Source organism: Hetaerina americana, unplaced genomic scaffold (genome assembly GCF_022747635.1).
Source record: "Hetaerina americana unplaced genomic scaffold, ioHetAmer1.1.p SCAF_1, whole genome shotgun sequence".
Taxonomy (NCBI): domain Eukaryota; kingdom Metazoa; phylum Arthropoda; class Insecta; order Odonata; family Calopterygidae; genus Hetaerina; species Hetaerina americana.
The window spans coordinates 95,633,660-95,654,694 of NW_027286069.1; the positions used below are offsets into that span (position 1 = coordinate 95,633,660).

Here is a 21,035-nt window from a genome sequence, read left to right on the forward strand (position 1 = left end):
GATAAATATAAACTCGTATGTATGTATATATGGGTTGCGGTAGTCCAGTGGGTCCAGCGGGACCGAAGGGCCCCGGGTTCGATTCCCGGGCAAGGTACTCCGGGCACCTGCAGCTCCACCCAAGCTATGTGATTTTTCGGGAACCAGGTTTTCCTGGGAAACCATAACCGGCCCAGGGAAAGGAACTGGCCCCCCTGCACTGATGTGTGAATTTCACACGCCTTATAGGGCTTAGTACTGGGTGAACTCTACCATCACCAACCAAACCGACCTTCTGGTTGATTACTGTGTTTACTATGTTTATGTATATATATATATATACATATACATATATATATACTATGTATATATATATACATATATATAAATATGTATATATATATATATATATATATATATATATATATATATATATATATATATATATATATATATATATATATGTATATATATATATATATATATTTTTTTTTAAGTAATCTACCGGTTAAGGTAGGTTTTTGGACTGACACAACTACCAAACAAATATATATATATATATATATATATATATATATATATATATATATATATATATATATATATATATATATATGTATATATATGTATATATATATATATATATATATATATGTATATATATGTATATATATATATATATATATATATATATATATATATATGCTTTCGTAGACGTAACACAGAAGTGCCGAATAGTACAATACACAGTAACACACAATATAGAAACACAAAAAAAGAACACTCACACGTTATTTCTTGATATTTCGACGGAAACAATCCGTCTTCCTCTGAAGATATAGAAGTAATCATATAATAGATATAGTAGTAATCATATATATATATATATATATATATATATATATATATATATATATATATATATATATATGTATATATATATATATATATATACATATAAATATATATATATATGATTTCGTCGAAGTAACACGGAAGTGTTGAATGACAAACTTTGACAGCAACAAACAATATAAGAACATTTAAAAAGATCACTCGCAAGTTATTTCTTGATCATTTCGACGGAATTCATCTCTTCATCGGAAGAAATAGAAGTAATTATTACTTCTATTTCTTCCGATGAAGACGGAGCTGAATTCCGTCGAAATGATCAAGAAATAGCGTGTGAGTGATATTTTTATATGTTCTTATATTGTTTGTTGCTTTCAAAGTTTGTTATATATGTGTATATATATGTGCATATATATTCTTGTATTTTATGCAAGAACGAGGAATTCGTAGGTGATATGTCTTCTCCATGTCGGGCATTAAAATAGAACAAAATCAGTTTTAAAAAGAAGTTTATTCATCGCGTTTCAAACATCTTCCAGTTTCTGCGATTAAAGCAATCGTTCGAGGAGTCCATCAGTGCCGCCTCGGGACCTTCAGTCCTCTCTCCCAGCATTCTCGCACCCCGGGACTGCGGAAGGCCACGTGCATTGCCCCGACACGGGGTCGAACACGGTCCCCGCACCACACCTGAACTGGACCATCTGCCACTTCCCGAATGTGTCTGTGGTGCAGAGGTAGAAGATGGTGCAGTCTTTCGGATCCGGGTTCATGCCCGCCTTCTTGCAGATCTCCGTGGGTGGGGGTGTGGGTCGTGCGGTGGTAGTCGTGGCCGGTGGGAGAGTTTTCCGCTGTTGATGGAAAAAATTAAGGTGTCTCAGTATGTGCGGGCTTGAATATAGAACATTTTATTTCCTGCGAGTTCATCGATTTGAGAAATGGTCGGAGAGAGTAACTTGTTTCCTATTTCCGATATAATTATTACTTTTCGGATCCAGACCTACCGAGAGCCGTCGAATTTGCTGAAATCCTCATAATGAACCCTCCACATCTCCAGATAGGAAGATAGCTTTGAAAAGTGACACCTCATGATTTTAAACTTCTTCCTGTGTATTGTTAAAAACCTCAAAAGTCTCTAAATTGAGAGAGTTTGTGTTTGGGAATGTGACGGAATCTTCTTCTTTTTCTTTCAATTTAGTTTTTAGTAAACTGTGGCAGGCTGCTTGTATATGCACACTTGACTTCGTGCACAGTTTAGTTTCACAACAGCTCATCTAGAGAAACATGGAATCATGAATGGAAAGCAGAAATGAGCTTTCAATGCTCTTTAATTTGAGATCCATCCCAAAAAATTGTTTCTTTTGTGGAACATTGGCCAGACAAGTGCTCACATTGCGGTAAATTGCGGCCAATTGCGGTGAAAGATTTTTTTCTGCTTGGAATTCACGCTATGCCGCTTTACCCATATGTTTGTCCCTTATATGTTTATCTCTTTCCTGCACACTCACATTCTAACACGAAAATCCTCTAAATGGCGAAAACATATTTATTACATAGATGTAGATATTAGGGAAAGGGATAGGAACACATATAAAAGACAAACACAGGAGTGGTGGGGAAGGTGAAAATCGAGCAGATCACAAGCTCCAAAAGTTTTCTTGAGAGAGAGACTTGAATCACAGATCTGTCGACTTGCCAAACTGATACTCTTATCCACTTTAGCTATTCAGGAAACGTTTCTTTCTTCTAGCTATGCGTGTCACGAAAACGCACTGTTCCTATCCTTAATGACATTGTATGATTTCTTTCTCTACTATCCTTTCCTCTTGTGCCATCGTCTATTTCTTCTTAGGTAGGTAAAATAGCTCCCTAACGCCATCTCCTGGCCAAAGAATCTGGGAAAGTGGTTGCATAAGCCCCCGCAGATTTCATTGTAATGTGCGTTTCCTCAAAAGCTTAAGTGACTCCATAAGTAAGCCCATCGGCCCGGAAAGTGGAAGATCCGTAGTTCGAGTTCCGGTCAAGGAGACATTTTTCCGCTTTTGATCTGCTCGAGTCCACCTCCCCCACTCTTCCTGTGTTCGTCTTTTATATGTTTCTATCCTTTTTCGTAATATCTGTATCCATATGAATGACTGAATACAATGAATAAACATGTGTGTGTATATATATAGTATATCAAATAAGGGACATGGTAGTCTGGTGCATACAAAGTTGGACTACTGTCCGTAGGGACCGGGCTCGATTTCTGAGGAGACCTCAGCTTCCTAAATAATAACCAAGCTGTATGATTATTTTTTGGATACCAGATCTTCCTGGGAAGTCATTGGCGACACAGAGAAAGCATCTGGCCCCTCTTACCCTGATGTGTGAATTTCACACGCCGTTGGGATTAGTAGTAGGTGAGCTCTACCCTCGCATATCAAACCTACTAAGTAGTTTTTATAAAACCTATAGGTGCTTTGCCGCTAAAGAAAGTGGTTGCTCCACTGAAAATTCTATCCCTGTGTGAAAGTCTCTATTTTCTACCCCCTAGTACTCCCAAAAACCTGACTTAAAAATTGAAACTCGAAGATTCCCCTTGGAACCTTGAATATGACACTAGCCGAGGTTATTATCTGTTATGTTTTGACGATAAATCAAACCAATCGTCCCTCTAGCCGGGTCAATTTATTTAGCATGAATGATAATTAAGATAACCGTACGAAATTGATAGTAATGTGAGTAAAATCAAATTTGAATTATAATTACCAATATCAAACATATTTACCATCCGAATCTTCGAACTCGTTGACACATCTCACATCCAAAATATAAATCGATAGAGTGGCCTTAAGCATTTCATCATTCAAGCAATTTGGGTCATCTAAACTTCTTATTATATAGTCAATCGAAAGATCTAAATCATCTAAATTCTAAACATCTCTTCAATTAATTATTAAGTATGAAACTCGTAAGCCTGTGTAATGTCAGTGGGAAGTAGCCTCACCACATGAGATCTCATCCTGTGTCATACTACTCGTACTTTCGTTTTATTCAATGATATAGTTTCAAGTAAGGAATATACGATGCTACTCAGTCATCGCGCGAAATTGAATTGATAGGACAACCGAGCAGTCTTTCCCTCTACCAGCTCGGGAGTGGTGTGATAGAAGCGAATCGACTCTTACGGTATGGTCGGTCGGGCCGTCGGACGGAGGTGATATGGTGCTCGGCGCCGGAGGAGGCGTAGGGACTTCTCCACCGTTGAGTCCCTCCCAGATGCTGTTCAAGAGTGGGAACTTTTGACCGTGGCACCCTCCGTGGAAGTCGTCCGTCTCAATGCTCCAAACCATAGCGCCACGAAGTCCGAGCTGGACGGCAAACTGAGCCTGCAGAATATAAGGGAAATTCAAATTAGGATGATTCGGAGGAAAGCTACACGTCTGGAGACGCAAAGTTTTGTCCACTGAAACTAAAATGTACGTGTGAAACATGTAGATCCTGGAATTTTTTCACTGTGGAACAAATAGCGCTATCAATGTTCCTGTTTTCTCTTAGTAAAGTTGGGTCATCGTCAGAAACTTTTCCACTAATGCTATGTATTCACTATTTTCTTCTTAAATCTCCAGTGTTATAAGTCCAGGGTGCCCTTTTACCTTCAACATGCCCAAGTCATAGACTGATATGATTTCATGGTGATATTTACACCAATATTTTATGCCGATTCATGAGTAAATTTGGTGTGTTGTAATTAATTAAGTATATGTAACGATTTAAGTGATTGTGTTTCGATTGCAGTCAATGGACTGCACAATATAACCATATTCCTGTGTTTTGATACCTATGAAATCGTTTCGAAATTCAATGGATATGATTTTATCATACTCATTTCAATTAATTAAATCAGGTATAAAATGGCACATAATTAGGGCAAAAATATACTCTGGTATTGAATTGAAAATGTTGATTTATTGGTATTGATTTGGAAACTACTTCTGTAAAGGTAAAGTCACTTTCGATAATAATAACATAATTTCCGTGCACAAGATAATTATTGAAGTTGCACTGATAATGCAAGAAAAAATGGGAATGCCAAATTCAACAATATTGACAGCCATTTGTGGTGCTGCTCCGAAAAAATTTGCGGTGCGGTAATCTGTATGTAAAAGTAAAGGTTTAAAAATGTTTTTCTAATTCTGTGGCCAATTCTAAGCTTACATATTATAGCATTATTTGGGGTGATGTCTATTAGAGTTCATCAGTGTACTTTTTAAAACAAATCGTATCATGAGAATCATTAGCGATAAAACCGCGAACAGCTTTGTTCTCTATTATCTTGCAGGTAGTTAGTACTCCCTGTAAGACATTTATGCATATGCAAATATGTACGTCTCTTCTTTGCAAGGAGTGGAAATACATCTGCTCTTTATTTTAAAGCTATTACTGAAGGTGGTCGAGGAATATTACATTTAATTATTTTTCCCAAGTCAAATATTTTATCATTCAAGAGAAGCATTTATGTTTTGACACCAAGACATTTCCACTGAATGTTTCCCCTTTTTTTAACGTAATTGAAGCCTCCTTTGTTTTACAAGATTAAGTTTCTCATTTTTTTTCTTTTGAATATGCAGAATATGAGAGTGTGCAGATATGGGAATATGTAGACATGCACAGTATGTACTGTTTTTTGTTTGGCAAATTTTTTTCATACTATATGTTGACATTTATTATTCTTCATCAATCCTTTTTACATTGATCACTTAATTTTCTTGTTAATATCACATTTTTTTGTGATTGCAGTGTCCCCTAGGGATTCCCTTGGAAATAAATTTGCTCACCAGTTCAGAAGCTCATGAGTACCAATGCATATAACATTTATATTAATAGAAGTTCCAATATCTAATAGAAGTATTACCTCTGTAAAGTCTGGTGGTATCAAGTCCACACAATGATGTTTGTTGCTTACCATTCTATAGTGTAGAGATATAAAATTAAGTGGGAAAATTAATTCATTTATAATTCATTAATTAAATTAATTAATTAAATTCATTAATTAAATTCATTAATTAAATTCATTAATATAATTCCCGCGCATAGATACGCGATGATTGGGCGAATATTTGCTGAACTTGCCATTTTTTCAAGGTTAGCATTTTTATCATTTTGAAATTATATTTACGAAGCTTACCTTCAACTTGATAGACTCAGGGTCATCATAACCAATCCATTGGCTCTTCCTGAACGTATAAGGAGCCATTATGTAAGGATCATTAACGACTGTCCACTCAGATGGATTCGCCTTCATCTGGTTGCAGAGCTGCAAAAGTGGAATAAAATGTATCACTACCTCCCCTTCAAAGTCTGCTGACTCAAACGGCAGTGAAGAGCCGGCAGTGGATTTTTTAACTCACTATTATAAAGCAGGTATATAGGCGAGGACAAACCTTAGTGAATGTAATTGATATCGCTTGATATTATGTATCAGTGTGTCTTTTCCGATAATGCTGGCTCAAGTTATATTTTCATTATGAATCACTGAAGTTATTAAGAGTAATTTCTTTGTGCAGAGAAGGAATCGTAACAAATTTAGATTAATTGAAATGCTTAAAAAAATAATTTTAATCTCGTACATGTATTAATTAAAACGTATCGTTTATTTTTTTTACTTTATGTTAATGGTAACTAGTTATGATAAGATTTTGGAATGTTAAGACGATGTTGTGGAAAGGAAAATTAGAAAATATAAAGCGAAAGATGAAGAGGGAAAATACAGATATTTAAGGGTTTTGCGAGGTGAACCTAACGGATAGTTGGGATTGCTGGAGCGATGATTACAAAGCAATACACAGAAGAGGGAGAATGAGAGAGAGCGAGGGAGGGCAATAATAATGAGCCAAATTATAAAAGGAAGCGTGATGAACAAGAGCAAGCGACTAATAGATTATTAGTAGAAGGAAAGCTGAACCAAAGAAATTCGTCATTGTTCCTAGATGCCACCAAGAAATCATAGGGAGGAAGCAGTCGACAGCGTAACGACCAGTTAGAGGATATAATTGGTGAGTGTTCTTGGAGGGCTGCACATAGTGATGAGGGACTGTACCGCTACGGTAGACTAAGGAAGAGATGAGAGTGAGGTAGGGAACTGGGGTTTAGGACCGTGGGGGGCAAGGAATAGAGTTTTACAAGAGGTAAGATCCAATCATGACGAATACTTCGTTTAAACACCACAACAGGCGTAGGTATGCATTAAAATGTCATCGGGGTTTCATGAAGACATCAGCTATGCTACATAACGGTTAGGCACAGAGTTAGGAGCAGCGTGATTTTTTGAACCAAAATTGTCAAAGTAGTAGGGACCTAAGATGATGAACTTGTAAAAAAGTTTTTGCAAGGAGGGGAAATTGAAGACAGGGACGTTGAGTAAGTATGTTAAAAAAAGATTCGTCAAAACTTTGATTTGGGGCGGGGTTTTGTACTGTGGGGAAACATTGCAATTGAAGCAGGATGATAGGTGTACTCGTTGATTGAGGGTTTTTGAAAAGTAAGTGTGGAGAAGGATGGAAAGTGCGAAGTGGAAAGGAAGAAAAACAAACGAGGAAGTGTCAGGTGTGCTGGGGGAAGAGAGGGGATCGTTGGGAGAAATACAAATAAGATAGGAAAGATGGATGCGGAGCGTTTTGAAGACTGTGATAGAGGGGAGACCCGTGTCTATACGAGGAAGTGGCAGGACTAGGATAAGCTTGCTGATTGGAATGAAGAGAGGAAGGAAATATATGGAATTGAAGACTGGGTTATTTTAGATTCGGATTTCAGATTGTATTATTAGGTGAGGCAAGAGAATGTACCGCTGAACCGTTGTGTAGTCTGATTCTATTTAAAACCTACTTCAACCGGTAATATACCAATAATAATAATAACGGTACTCCGATAAATGGAAATGGGCGAACGTACAACCATATCTGGACACGATATTGATCCGGTACCTAAAACATATTTGTGTGAGTGTTTATTGCCAACCTCGTTGTATCCAAGGTATCCAGGCTCCTCTGTGAATTGTCCAGCGTTGCCTGGCTGCTCAGCTGGTGCATAGAGGCCGTTCTTTTTTTCATTCGACAGGGTGAAAGATCTGCCGTAGAGACCCATGCCCAAGACTAATTTCTCAGGAGGAGCGCCTTTCTCGATCCAATAGTGCATGGTGAAGTTCTGAAAAATGATTTAACTTGCAATCAGTGAGATACGACAAATCAATGTAGATAAAGCCAATTTAAAAATTATGTGACTAGCGAAAAAAAGCATTATGTGTGCAATAAAATTGATTTTATATTCACAATAAATCACTTTTAAGGCAAATATAATTATTTATGAAAATTGGGCATGATCCATTTAACGGTCTGCGTTTTCAAATTTTCATATTCCATACACATTTATGCGTATTCAAATTTTTACGTCTATTTTTTGGAATCGGTGGAAATACATCTCCTCTTTCTTTTGAACCTTTAATGGAGGTGGTTCAAGATGATGTTTAACGTTTTTAGCAAGCCACCAAAAAGGTGTGTGGCAGGGGGTGCAGCACCAGGAGGAAAGGGTAAGGGATAAGGGGGTTAGGGTTTTTCAAATGGATGGGGAAAGGTGAGGCGAACCTGCAAAAAACATACGAGGGTCATCCGGAAAGTAGTACCCGTTCGTGCCGCATGAAGTGCTGACGACGCGAGTAGCCGCTGGACGAGGTCAGATAGCTTCAGTGGCTTGTCTGCCTTCTCTGAGCCAAGTTGCGTGACGCTAGCATTGCCTGTGTTGTTTCTGTGATTGTTTACAATGTTTAAAAAAATTGAGAACGCCGCCAGTTGTGAAGTGAGGGCAGTGATTAAATTCCTCAATGCAAGAAACGTTCGCCCATGTGATATTCATCGCCAATTAAAGGAGGTGTATGGAGACAATGTAATGGACGAGTCGCCTGTTCGGCGGTGGTGTCGCAACTTCAACATGGGGAGGGGGAACACACACGACGATGAGCGTTCGGAGAGACCGTCTGTCATTACAGACCAACTGGTGAGCTCAGTTGACGAATTCGTGAGGAACGATCGGCGCGTCACAATTGATGACATCTGTGAGCATTTTCCCAATGTTTCTCGAACAATTGTTCATGAAATTGTTAAACACCATCTGCATTATGCAAAAATTTGTGCAAGATGGGTCCCTCGCGTATCTCAATGAGCTGGCGGCGAAGGACTATGCAGCAGGAATACAGAAACTTGTCACACGTTATGACAAATGCCTTAATTTGCTTGGAGATTATGTTGAGAAGTAGTTTAAAGTATCCTCTTTCAAATAAAATTTTTTATGTTTGTTAATATTTACTTTTGTGTCTTTATTTCACGAACGGGTACTACTTTCCGGATGACCCTCGTATGAATATAATCGTATAACCATGCGCAGTCACTACCTTGTAGGTTAATACTTATTATGTCGAGCCGGCTCCTGGGGGATTTCGACTGCAAGCATTCTGGTCTCTTATTGTTCTTGGAAAAAATGACCATTTAAACCTTTCTGTCTTGCAGTCAATCTCTCTAATCTTATGTTCGTGATCCCTCCGCCCGTAATACGTTAGGGTTCGGATTATGTTCTTGATGTCATCGGAAAAGGACCCATCTTTAAATGTTTTTCATAAGTTTAATCTATAATGTAATCGCCGCTTTGTAAGGGAATCCCAGCCTAAATATTCTAGCAAAGTAGTTACGCTAACGGAATAAATCTTGCGTGACAATATGCATTAGTATCAAATACTCACCACGTTAAAATACACGTAGTCACCGTAATCCTTTGGATGTAAGTACAGTGGTGCATTATGCCCGGTGACTGGATCCCATGAACCGTGGTAGTCATAGCACATGACGTGAATGTGGTCCAGGTACCTAATGTTGCATGTGCGATAAATGGTTTAGCGTTCAATTTATTATAATTACTTCAAAGGCACCAAGAAGTACAAGGTGGAGTCATATCATTTAGTAAACAGTAGTGACGTGTAAAACTAGAGCAAAAATCCATTTTCAACTTCTGAATTGGATATTTCAGTTGATTTAAGGACTTCAAGATCATTAGGTGGAATGAAAACTAAAGATTTTTAAAACAGAAGCCTATCACTTGATATATTTTTAATATTTCAGTATCGTTTTGAACGGGTTCTATGGAATGCGTGTCCTTTTTTAAATGTAATTATTATAATTTTTCTAATCTAGAGTAAAGTAAAGCTGTTGGCGATGCATACAGCAGCTTCACCATTAAATGTGCTGTCAGAATACCCATCCAAAATTTGAATAAAGACATATTTGCACTTAATTCCACTATCAATAGCATCTTCTACGAGGGGGCTGATTGAAAAGTGCATTTGATAAATCTTTTACGTCTTCCTTTGGCTCTTAAAAAGGAAACTACTGCGTAGTAAAAACCTACTATAATGGTGTAGGAAATAAATTATAAAATCAGCAAAAATAGATGAATAATATCGATGGGTTTTTTCCACCATTAATAGGAAAATAAAATATAGACATTCCGTACGCTTCGTTAAGACATAATAGTTATCCTCAGAATATTTTCTACACATTGATCCTTTATAGGGGTAAAGACGTAGTTGATAGAGGTTGAAACTTCTAGGAGAAAATAGATACCGTTAACTGTTATCCCAGGTTACAAGTGGCTAATTAGATCAAATAATTCTCTACTCGGGGTTTCTAAAACATCCCTGTGCAGATGCCAGATTACCCTATCTGTAGGCATAAACCATTTAAGAAATGAAAATGAAATAAACCATCCATATATTGTAATGTTTACAATTGATTTCCAATTTCTCTGGCAGCACATGAAGTTTATTAATGGTTTCTAAGTGGATGGAAATTTCTTTATTAGTTTTTTGTATCGTTAATATTGAGATTTTTCAACGATTATTTTTTGTTTTTAGACAGTAAACTTGTTACGCACGGCGTCTGTAGGAGAAGTGTGTTTATTTAAAGATTGGTATATGATTGGAATTCTTCATTGCTCAGTTTTATTTTTTATGTTTACCAGTTAAACCTCATTTATAAAACACTACTTCGAGGAATCTCATGAAATTTTATGAGAATATGAAGTCATAAGAAAGTGATTATCATACCATGTTTATCTCCAAAGTGAGTACACGCCACAAATATGCAGGCATAATGATCTCATGCAATCCTTGACCATCATGTTCCACAATTAACCTGAACTAAGTAAAAACTATGGATTTCACTACGTGATGAAAAAAAATTGAAAATGGCTGTGAAGTTCTCCTTTTCATAAAGGCAGAATGTAAATAACATCAATTATTTCAAGTGTTAAAAAGTTTCAAAAGTAACTTGAAAATTAGTCTTTGAGAAGGCAAATAAAGCCTCCCCTTCAAAGAAATAATGCGTTTAAATTATACAATATTCCCAAAATAAATCTACATATATTTGTTGATTCTTGAGCGTCACTCACTTGCCCAATGCTGGGATGTCATAGGCTGGGTCAATTGTCCCCTTGCCCGCAGACACAGCAGCCGTCATCATTAGGCCATTCTGGTCGAAAACTTCGCGCATTTCAGAGAGGAAAGTAGCAAAATTTTCCTGTGTGAAGGTAAAAGATATATTGTTATTTAGTGTATTCAACCTCTTAAGGTAGTATTTTTATGGGTCTAAGACTTTTGACACGTCTATATTTTCAAGTCAAACCGGGACTATATAGATTTTCTAAAACCTGGAAAATGGAAGCTGCCAAATCTAAAAAATCTTTTGACCCTTTTCACTTTTCAATTACTAAATCTAAATTTATTCGCAATATTTAAACATTAATATCGAAATGTTGACTTAAAACTATTTTTTTATGTATTGATTTTGAAGTAGCATTATCCTCGGGTGTACTTCTGTTGATTACAGGCTACATCATCTTCACTTGAAGATGAGGTAGTGCCATCGAAATGTTAGATCACACTGAATTATTTTTGCAGTCTGCAGTTTCAATTATTTATTCAATCTGGTTGTTGATGGGAAAATATCTATTCCATTAGCAATGTAACTTAATGGTTTCCGTCTTTTTTTGATGGCTAATGAATTGAATTTAATGTTTTTATTCCCTCCATCTTGTGAGTCTTTTTACCTAACTCAATTCTTTTTCTTGCGTTCTAACGGTCCAAAACGCTGTCAAGATAATTGAACTGTTTTATGTATATATATATATATATATATATATATATATATATATATATATATATATACATATATATACACACATATATGTATAATTCAATCCGCCTGGCGGAGAGATTGACATTAAAGTAATTGTCTTAGTCGGCTGTAATTCGAACTACAATTATTACAATCTGAATTATAAGTCTTTGATAGTGCATTTCTTTACTGGCAAATATTTTTAAATCAAAAAGTAATGAGTCATAGTAATTACGTGGAGCAAAGTTTTGTCTAGTCCATTTCGTCGGTGTTCCTATGGGTCTAGGGATTATAAGTATTTCTTTTGCACTATCTCATCTGAGTACTAATTTCCCAATGTCATGCGAATAGCTTTTATTTTCACTGATATAAAGTGCAATCATTTTCCTCTTTACGTGTATATTTATGCTCTATCTATTTATCTCTATGTGTATATTTAATAGTATTACGAGCATACTATAGTAAACCTTAATTTTTAGAATTGCAATATCAAATGCGAGGTGGATGATTAACGAAAAAATTGGGCAACATCAAGTAAAGGTTAGTAGTTGCCAATTATTTCATTGTAGGGTACTCCTGGACATTAAATATATGCTATTGTGATATTGTATAAAAGTGATGATACGATTTACACTTATCACATTACAAATTGTTCATGATAGCCCTCTAAAATCTCATATTCATGCTTAACCTTCGTTCCAGTGTCTGATATAAACTCACCTTGTCTGAATCGTCGCCACCTCTAAGAGTAGGGTATTCCCAATCAAAATCCAAACCATCAAATCCGTATTTCTTCAAGAAATCAACAGCATTAACCAAGAATGTTTTTCTGCTATGAGCAGTAGACACCATCTGGAAATGTAATTTTGTCATTAACAAAGTTTTAAATACTTGAAAAAGCATCCCCTAGAATTTATCCTGATTCCAAAATCAAATGAAGGACATATTACGTTCATTAATCATGAGATATTTCTTATTAAGACTCCATGAGCTATAAGGCTCAAGTCAGGATTATAGCAAACAAAATTGTAATTTACCATAGAGTTTTCTTTGGTTGGACAGGACGCTGTACTCCATTTATTTTCTAAAGCTAGGTTTTGAAAGTATTTTTCACTGCACGAGAAGTAATTCTATAGTAATGATATTACGAACTTTATATAATAATTAATTATTGAGATAAGTACAGATAGGTTGAAGTTATAAATGGAAACTACAAGTTATGAATTTGATGCAGACAGATTTGAATACCTGGTTGTTCATGAGTCAAGAGTAGATTCATCTCAAGAAGGTCAACCAGTGAACGAATGTTTGACTCTAGGTGTAGCCGGATTGTCAGCATAAGCATATCAATGATTGTTATGAATTACCTTTGAATATTTAGGAGATCCTTCATTCCACCCCCCTATTGCTAGTAATGTTTTCAGTTTTGGGTTCTTTTCCTTCAGCTTCGTGAACCGAGTGAAAGCACCTGGATAGTGGTTAGAAATTCAGTTATTTAATCAGTCATAAAATATTATTGAGTTTTGGAACTCACGGATGATAGTAAAAATTATTGATTGAGGAAATAATAAGAAGATAAGCTATGATTGTTAACATTTTCTTAAGATAGCGGGGTTATTGTGAAAACTAGAAAAACATCCCCTCCAGTAACAAAGTAGCAAACCAAGCCAAGACTTTTCTACAAGCTACTAGTTTTGATTTTATTATGATTATTTCGTAGTCTACCACTTAAGGTGGGCTTCGAATTAACACTGACTGAATATCACTACATTTTTTGGCTCCATGTAACTAGACCAACTTTCACTCCACACTACATAAACCGTCCTTAAATTCCTTATTCCTCCCTTTATTCCGTATAAAATGCCAATCCTCCTCCTCCCCATATCCGCTTTTCTAACGTTCTCCTCCATAGTTTACAGTCACAGGTGCGAGTACATCCCCAATGAAAATGCTCTGCATACAATCTCCCTGCCTTATTTGAATTTCTCTCCCAGAAATCTTTTCTCTTCCCCCACAATGCCTTTTACATCTAAGTTTGTTTTCTTTTACGAAAATTTAATTTTTGACATCCCCCTTCAAACCCACATCTTAAAAGCCTCCGGCCGACTACTATCACATTGCTTCAACGACAATGTTTCCACGCTTTATGGAACTACGCCCCATATAAAAAGTACTCTCTAGGCTTTCTTTGCCATCCTTACTCAATTTGCTACCATCTATATCCTCCTTCTTGTGAAAGTTTCTTTGCCTATCTGAATTCTTCTTCTTACGTCCTTACGGTCCAAAACATCGCCATGATAATTAAACTGTTCCACCAGCTTTAGTTTTTGCTTTCCTATTTTATTGTTTAACGAGGCCTATCTATTTCTAGTAAACCTCATAATCTTTCTTTTCTTTATATTTTTGTTAATTTATGATACAGAGAAAATTATAAGGTAATGAATTATACTAACATGCTACATAAATATTAAATATGTATTAATAATGCTTCTTGTAATGAAACACTGACAACATTAATGTCCAAAACTAATTATGAACAATATACTCCCCCGCTGATATATTTAAGTACTGATTGACTAGCAAAACTCGTGGTCATATTAAACTGAGGTTAAGTGCCCAAAACATTTCATGCATATAGCTTATTTTTCAAATTGCAATTACTTTGTTGAAGACCAATTTAGCAATATATTACAAAATTAAAGGCAGGTGTTTTACTCCTCCTGAAGATATAGTGGGTTCTCACAGGGTATGACGTAGGTGTAGACACAATTACCGCCAAAATGAGTTCCCAGCGATTATCGAATGTATTACCCATTGCATTTACCCACTAATCTAAATGTATACAGCCGTTCATTAGTAAAATTTATTTTCCCCCTAAAATGCAGGGGATTGCTCAAATAAAATATGTTTTGCAATTGCCAATATTATGCTTTTATAAATCAGGACAAGTTTAGAAAAACGAGTTCAATTAATTCATTATCTTTATTTGTATTTCCAAATATTCACCTCAATTCGATGAATGAAACTCACTTTTGTAGTAAGTAGAGAATATAGGCTTCTATTTAGGCTAGTTTATAATTTTGTTTTAAAGACATTAAATATATTATTAAAATAATCATGCACATGGAATTGTAGCGGTTATATGGTGAAACCAGAGTTGTTCACTAATTATACACCAGATAGGAAACTATTCAGTGTTTTTTTTCTTCTTTTTACAGCATGTGCACAAGTTATTTCAGTAAATTTACGCCAATAAACTCTCTCAATATCTTAGTGTAATATTTAATGATATATCTTTAAAAATTATACCAAAATAAAGTCATGATGCATGTGTGGACCATATTTTATCTTTCCTTTACTTTCTATCAGCTCGCTCACATGTATTCATAATTATGAGGGGTCATTAGAGACAATTCTACATCACCAAGAACAAATGATTCTTTCGTGCAACTAGCCCATGGGTCAACTAACTAATTCAAACGCAATGGCTAGGCTTCAACAGACGGGATCCATTTGAGGAATTCAATTACTTCTGTAGGAGATATTCAACCCATCTATTTGAATGATGGAAATGTATTTCTTCTGTTTGTATGTATGATTTTTTTAAATATACCGCAGAAAAATAATTTTCCATAATTACTCGTATTCATTGTTTCGTCTCTAATTGTTGCTCCAACTTTTATGTACATAACTTAGGTGGCTTTAGGATATATTTACTTCTGGAGAATATCCTGCATTTAAGCTAATTATCGTAAAGTTATTCCCTACTCAATTCTTAAACTCTCGGTTTGCGCTGGATAACATGAGTATGGCGAACAAATATCATCATCTCCATGGATAATTCTTTTTGTAATTCTGGATAGAGACGGAATGAATGGATTCATCTATCGTAGTCTCAACAAGATACATTTTGCGCATCAAAGTGTGCTCGCTCATGTAAGTAATTTTAGGACATGATGGGCATAGATTTCATGGAGCACATTTATTCCCATTCCAATAAATATGACCCTTGTTTCTGCATGGAAGGGGATTGAAGAATTGCACTTATAAGGTTACTAAGATTGAAGTAGTTGCCTGAATGCAACAATTTCTGGGTGTAAAAATCGTTCACCTTGACTGGGATGACTGCGAATGATTTTTACACTCTGAAATTGTTGCATTGAAATGCACATTAGCGGATGACTCCGTTAAATGTTACTGTTGCGACATCTCCCGCAGTTTCTTTGGTAGCTGCCTGAAATTTAAAAGAAACTGATCCAAGAATGGACTTCCGACGGAAGTTGGTAGAGAAAATATGGCACCAAAATTAACAGGATTGATTGTGGGAAGATAATTATAAATGGGAAATGGACTCGTAAAAGGCGCGAAGACCTAGACTACAGGTCTAAGGAAATTACTGAAAAGGAAACTATGTATCACCAACAAAGTGCTGGATATAATATGAGAAAGAACAGGTACAAACGTTCAAGAAATGAGAAAAGGCAGCTAAGTTAGAGAGGAATGAGAATTAAAAAACAGCCAAAATAAGAGCAGACCAAGGGAAGAATGGATGGAGCTCTTGCGAAGAATTGCAGCAAAGCCTTGATTAGGTAAAAGCTGAATTAGATTTGATAATGGCAAGACCTCATTACAAAAAACGCAGAGCAAATATCAATCGTAAAACTCTTACTGAAATTGAATAACAACTTAAAGACGGAGAGAGCACTTTGAAAATTTCTATGATGGAAAAGAATTGCATACTTGAATGGTGGAAGAATATGACACCGTCGACGATGATGAAAAAGGGGACAGCATCCCTATGTGTTTGACTGATTTTCGTAAAGCGTTCGGGATAAACATTTTCTCCTTATCTTTCAAAATGTTTTCGTGTCACCTAGATTTGGAATAAATCTTTTTTCTTTGATTTGAGCCCTTGGAATTGCAAAGGATAGTGACTCTGGGGAGAAAAAAATGTCCTTCTGTAGAAGAAGATAAGATACCGGGCTCAACAGATAACCAATAAATGAGTAGGTATGTTTCTTCCAGCTTACCTTTCGAGTATATGCATGCACTTTGTTCTTGAAAATTTGTGATAAACTGATAGAAATAGGTTATCCACTTAAGCAAAAAAGGTTTCAATCTAAGGTTCTGTACTTACTACATGCTCCTCAAGCCCACTCAAACATATATTTACTCTATATCTTCAAGATCAAGTATTTATATATGTAGCACTCAAAGAGCTACCTTGAATCTTCTTGTTTAGCTCATGCTGGTGTCTCATAATTTCCTTCTTGAGAAAATGGAATATTCGTTTTCTGCTTGGTTTTAATGCGCAGATAAATATTGCTCAATGTTGAACTCTTGGATCAATGGTGTATATGGTCTCGGAAAAGAACAGAAAATAGCATAGAGGGCTTTTGGATATGGTTTTAAATAATTAAATCCTGCAGCCACAGAAATTTTGATTATGATATGAAACTATAATTATGCATATCCCTCTGTAGGTGAAAGCATACTGAATTTTGAAAGGGATTCACCGACTGTTAACAAGACAGTTACTGTTTTAGGGAAACTTCTAATTATATTATTTTTCTGGGTTAAGGATGAATTGTGCTCGGCTATTCGTAACTCGACTGTCAGTAGAGGACGCCAGAGTCGGCCAAGTAACCCAAATTTCGTCTTCGATGGAATATCTAGTTTTTATTTTAACTCCTTTTCTTTTTCTCAATCTAATAATTACTTGCTTTTAGCATTACTTATTGGACTCACCTAGTCCATAGTCATCATAGAGATCATTCCATGGGTCCAAGGAAACCATTACACCCTGATATTCGCTCAAACCAGCAAACCCATAGATGACGTGGGTGCAGATGAAAGGATCTATATCCTCGACGTCAAATTTCCCAGCTCCTTGTCGGTAAACGGCCCAAGTTCCATAATAGCACACCAAGACTTTGTCATTGTCGGCCTTAGGAACGGATGCTGCGGCCGCCATGCCGACCAGCAGAAGCAGCAGGGCAATCTGGCCCGATGCCATGATTCTTCCTCTCCCTACGGTTGAATAATCTGAAATAAAATGATTGACGACTTAAAATTTGTACCGTTTTCCCAGTTTAAATTATAACTTGGAATTATATACCCTGCCAATTTGTTTTCAATTCTTTACATTTCTGTTCTATGCATGGGTATCAAATAATGAAGACACACTACCTGGCAGTAAATCAAACAATAATTTTATTGCATCTCCGTCAACTATCAAACGTTTTCTGATCACTGTAATCGCACCAAAGCAAACATTTAATGGCGTAGTGATTGATGAGGAATGGGCAGACAACTAAGTTGGTTGATAATAAGGCGTTAGGATTCAGATCACGCTTAAGATACCCCAAAATAAGTTTCACACCTCGTTAATGTATATTTACCAAGACAGTTTTAGGTATGTAAAAGGTCTGCCTAATTTTATGAATCTCGGCAAAACTCGTTTCAAATAGCTAATTAACACGATTGTATGATGATCTAAGCTTTATGTATTTCCTCGATATTACTGCAATAATCACTATTTCCGTCTCATCGAAATATGATATTACAGCTAAGGGTGGTTGTCACTTTTTATGATAAGATCGCATAAACTCTCTAGCATTGTATTACATGCTTTTCCGAGTATCTGAGTCCAACAATTAAAACCAAAGAATGGCGCCATTGATGTGAGCTCATTTGATTTTTATTATGCCGCGGCTAAAGAATAATTTTTCCTATCACACAGTATTTTCAATAAATACCTATGTTTTAATAATTAAGACCATTCAATTAAACAACATATAAAAGTATACTGTCGTCGATAAATTGATGAACATGAATAAGAATAATTACAAATAATTGATGGGTATAGTAATACACATATAATAAAAAAGAAATAATGCATAAATATATGTAATATAAATAATGTATGAATATAATATAGAAATAATGCATTATTTTTTAATCTCTCAGTATATATTTTTTTATCTAAAGTTAAACTCACATTAATTGCAAAATTCAGGGGAGGCTCAAACACCAACATTTCTAATTTTTATTGCGATTATAAGACGGACCTTAAAATTATTGAGACTTAATGGCTACTCTTGAAATTGTAAGTAGTCTAAAAACAATAAATATTGGTACTACTCTACCCGTTCAATGCATACGTACGTATCTAACATGCTGCGCATAGGATACTTATATGCTCAATTTACGTTTGTAAGAACAATGATAATTTTCTTATTGAAATGAACGATTGAAAAGTATTACAAAGACGCGGTGTCAATTGAAGTTAGAATTTTATTTTTTTAATTTCAACATTTATTTGAAGATGGCTAATGTGGCTGCATGGTGGAATTTCTTTGACCTCAATGTAGCTGAATAGTAGTTAACTAAGTTTAGGCATATTTGGAGTGTGTCGTATGATATGTAAACCATTTAAAATGGCATGAATGAAGCTAATTTTACCTTCTTTTTTCTGTTGTTAGAGTATTTCACAAATATTTATGGTGAAATGCGAAAATTGACTAATCAGAAAAAAGAAGACGCATTTCTTCATAATATATTTTTCTTTCGACTTTTTGCTATTTAAAAATTTGCCAAAAAATTTACCCAGTGACTTTTTTGGCAAACAAAATATAAAAAGGACCTTTTTTAGCAGACCGTTTATCGCTATAACACGAAATAGATAAATTTTGAAAACCAGATATATTATTTAACATCAAAACTTGTCTAAGAGACCTATATTTACTAGCAAGTGCTCTTCGACTCACCTTATTAAGTTTTTCAGTAGCGGTCCACAGCAAATGTGTGGAGCAAATGGCGAGGATACCTCCTTATATAGGTACTTACGTCATCCTATCGCACTCTATCTCAACATTCCAACCTCGCCATTGAAGATAGGCTACTTTGAGACACCAATACTTAAACTTGACTTCCCAATGTAAAACTTCAAATTAAATATATACATACATACACGCACACATCACCAGTTACTCAATCGCTTTAAATGTGGCCTTTTGAAGAGATGAGCAGTGATAAGGATAAATCTACCGAATCGTTACGGCATGCATTATCTTGCGTTTTCTGCAATTTCAGGCCCTCGTAGTTTTTGTTTTACTGTAAGTCACAATTTTAGTTTAAAATAGTTAATTCGAGTAACTTACGAACAATTTCCTTACAATATTTTACAATAGTGATCTTCAAATAATACCTCTGAAACCTTTATGATTAGATAACCCAACAAAGATTAGTTAATTGAGTTCAAGTTATATTAATTTTTCCTTAACGGGAAACTTTTTTTCTAGCTTTCTTTTCCAATACACCCTTAAGATTGGACGTATCTCAAAGGATTTATGCGTTCTCATTTACATTGATCTTAATTGTGTTCGTGAATGTGACATTTCAAATATTACCCCTATTACTCCCGTTCTACTGTTGTTTGTCAAAACTAGCCTTCATTAGTTTTGCATGATTACTTCGCTGTTATTTAGGAGAATTCGTATATTTGCTGACCCCATATAATAATGCCCCGTGAGTTATATTCATTTCATGATAACAAGAGCCCAAAAAGCGTACTGTTTATAGCTTTTAAGACACTCATTTTAATTAAAAGCACACCTTTTGTTTCACTGGAGAAAAACCTCAAAATGAATATTTTAAAATTATAATCATTGATAAAATAAATTCCTGTTTCAAATATGTATTAAAACTGTCTTAAAATGTTCAACTAGTGGTTAAAACTTTCCTGCGCCACTATTCCGAGCAATTGCTCACTAATTTCATGACTTACAAGTCATAATCTTACATATATTTAACCATTGTGGTTAGGACTTAGCAGGGATACCATTACTTTTTATGAGGAAAACCAACAAGTTTGATGGGAAAACAATGACCTGAAGTTGCCGTAGACAGGAATAATTAAAATGTTCAGCATATATTTTATATATTATATATTATTCATTTCATCACAAATAATATAATTGGACACATGAATTTTATTCAAATGATACG

The 21,035-nt window shown here is 35.4% G+C and overlaps 1 protein-coding gene across 1 annotated transcript in view; it reads right to left on the bottom strand.

The window, feature by feature from the left end:
- Positions 1-1,358: 1,358 nt before the first annotated feature.
- LOC139692287 (probable chitinase 10) overlaps positions 1,359-21,035 on the bottom strand; it is a 38,994-nt gene continuing 19,317 nt past the window's right edge. Inside the window, exons 11-19 of the mRNA XM_071590415.1 lie at positions 17,775-18,071; positions 13,394-13,494; positions 12,747-12,878; positions 11,302-11,429; positions 9,599-9,722; positions 7,828-8,013; positions 5,999-6,127; positions 3,999-4,199; positions 1,359-1,679 (exon numbers count right to left, since the gene is read on the bottom strand). Of these exons, the coding sequence (XP_071446516.1) occupies positions 1,425-1,679; positions 3,999-4,199; positions 5,999-6,127; positions 7,828-8,013; positions 9,599-9,722; positions 11,302-11,429; positions 12,747-12,878; positions 13,394-13,494; positions 17,775-18,071 (1,553 nt within the window). The 3' untranslated portion in view covers positions 1,359-1,424. The remainder of the gene's footprint in view (positions 1,680-3,998; positions 4,200-5,998; positions 6,128-7,827; positions 8,014-9,598; positions 9,723-11,301; positions 11,430-12,746; positions 12,879-13,393; positions 13,495-17,774; positions 18,072-21,035) is intronic.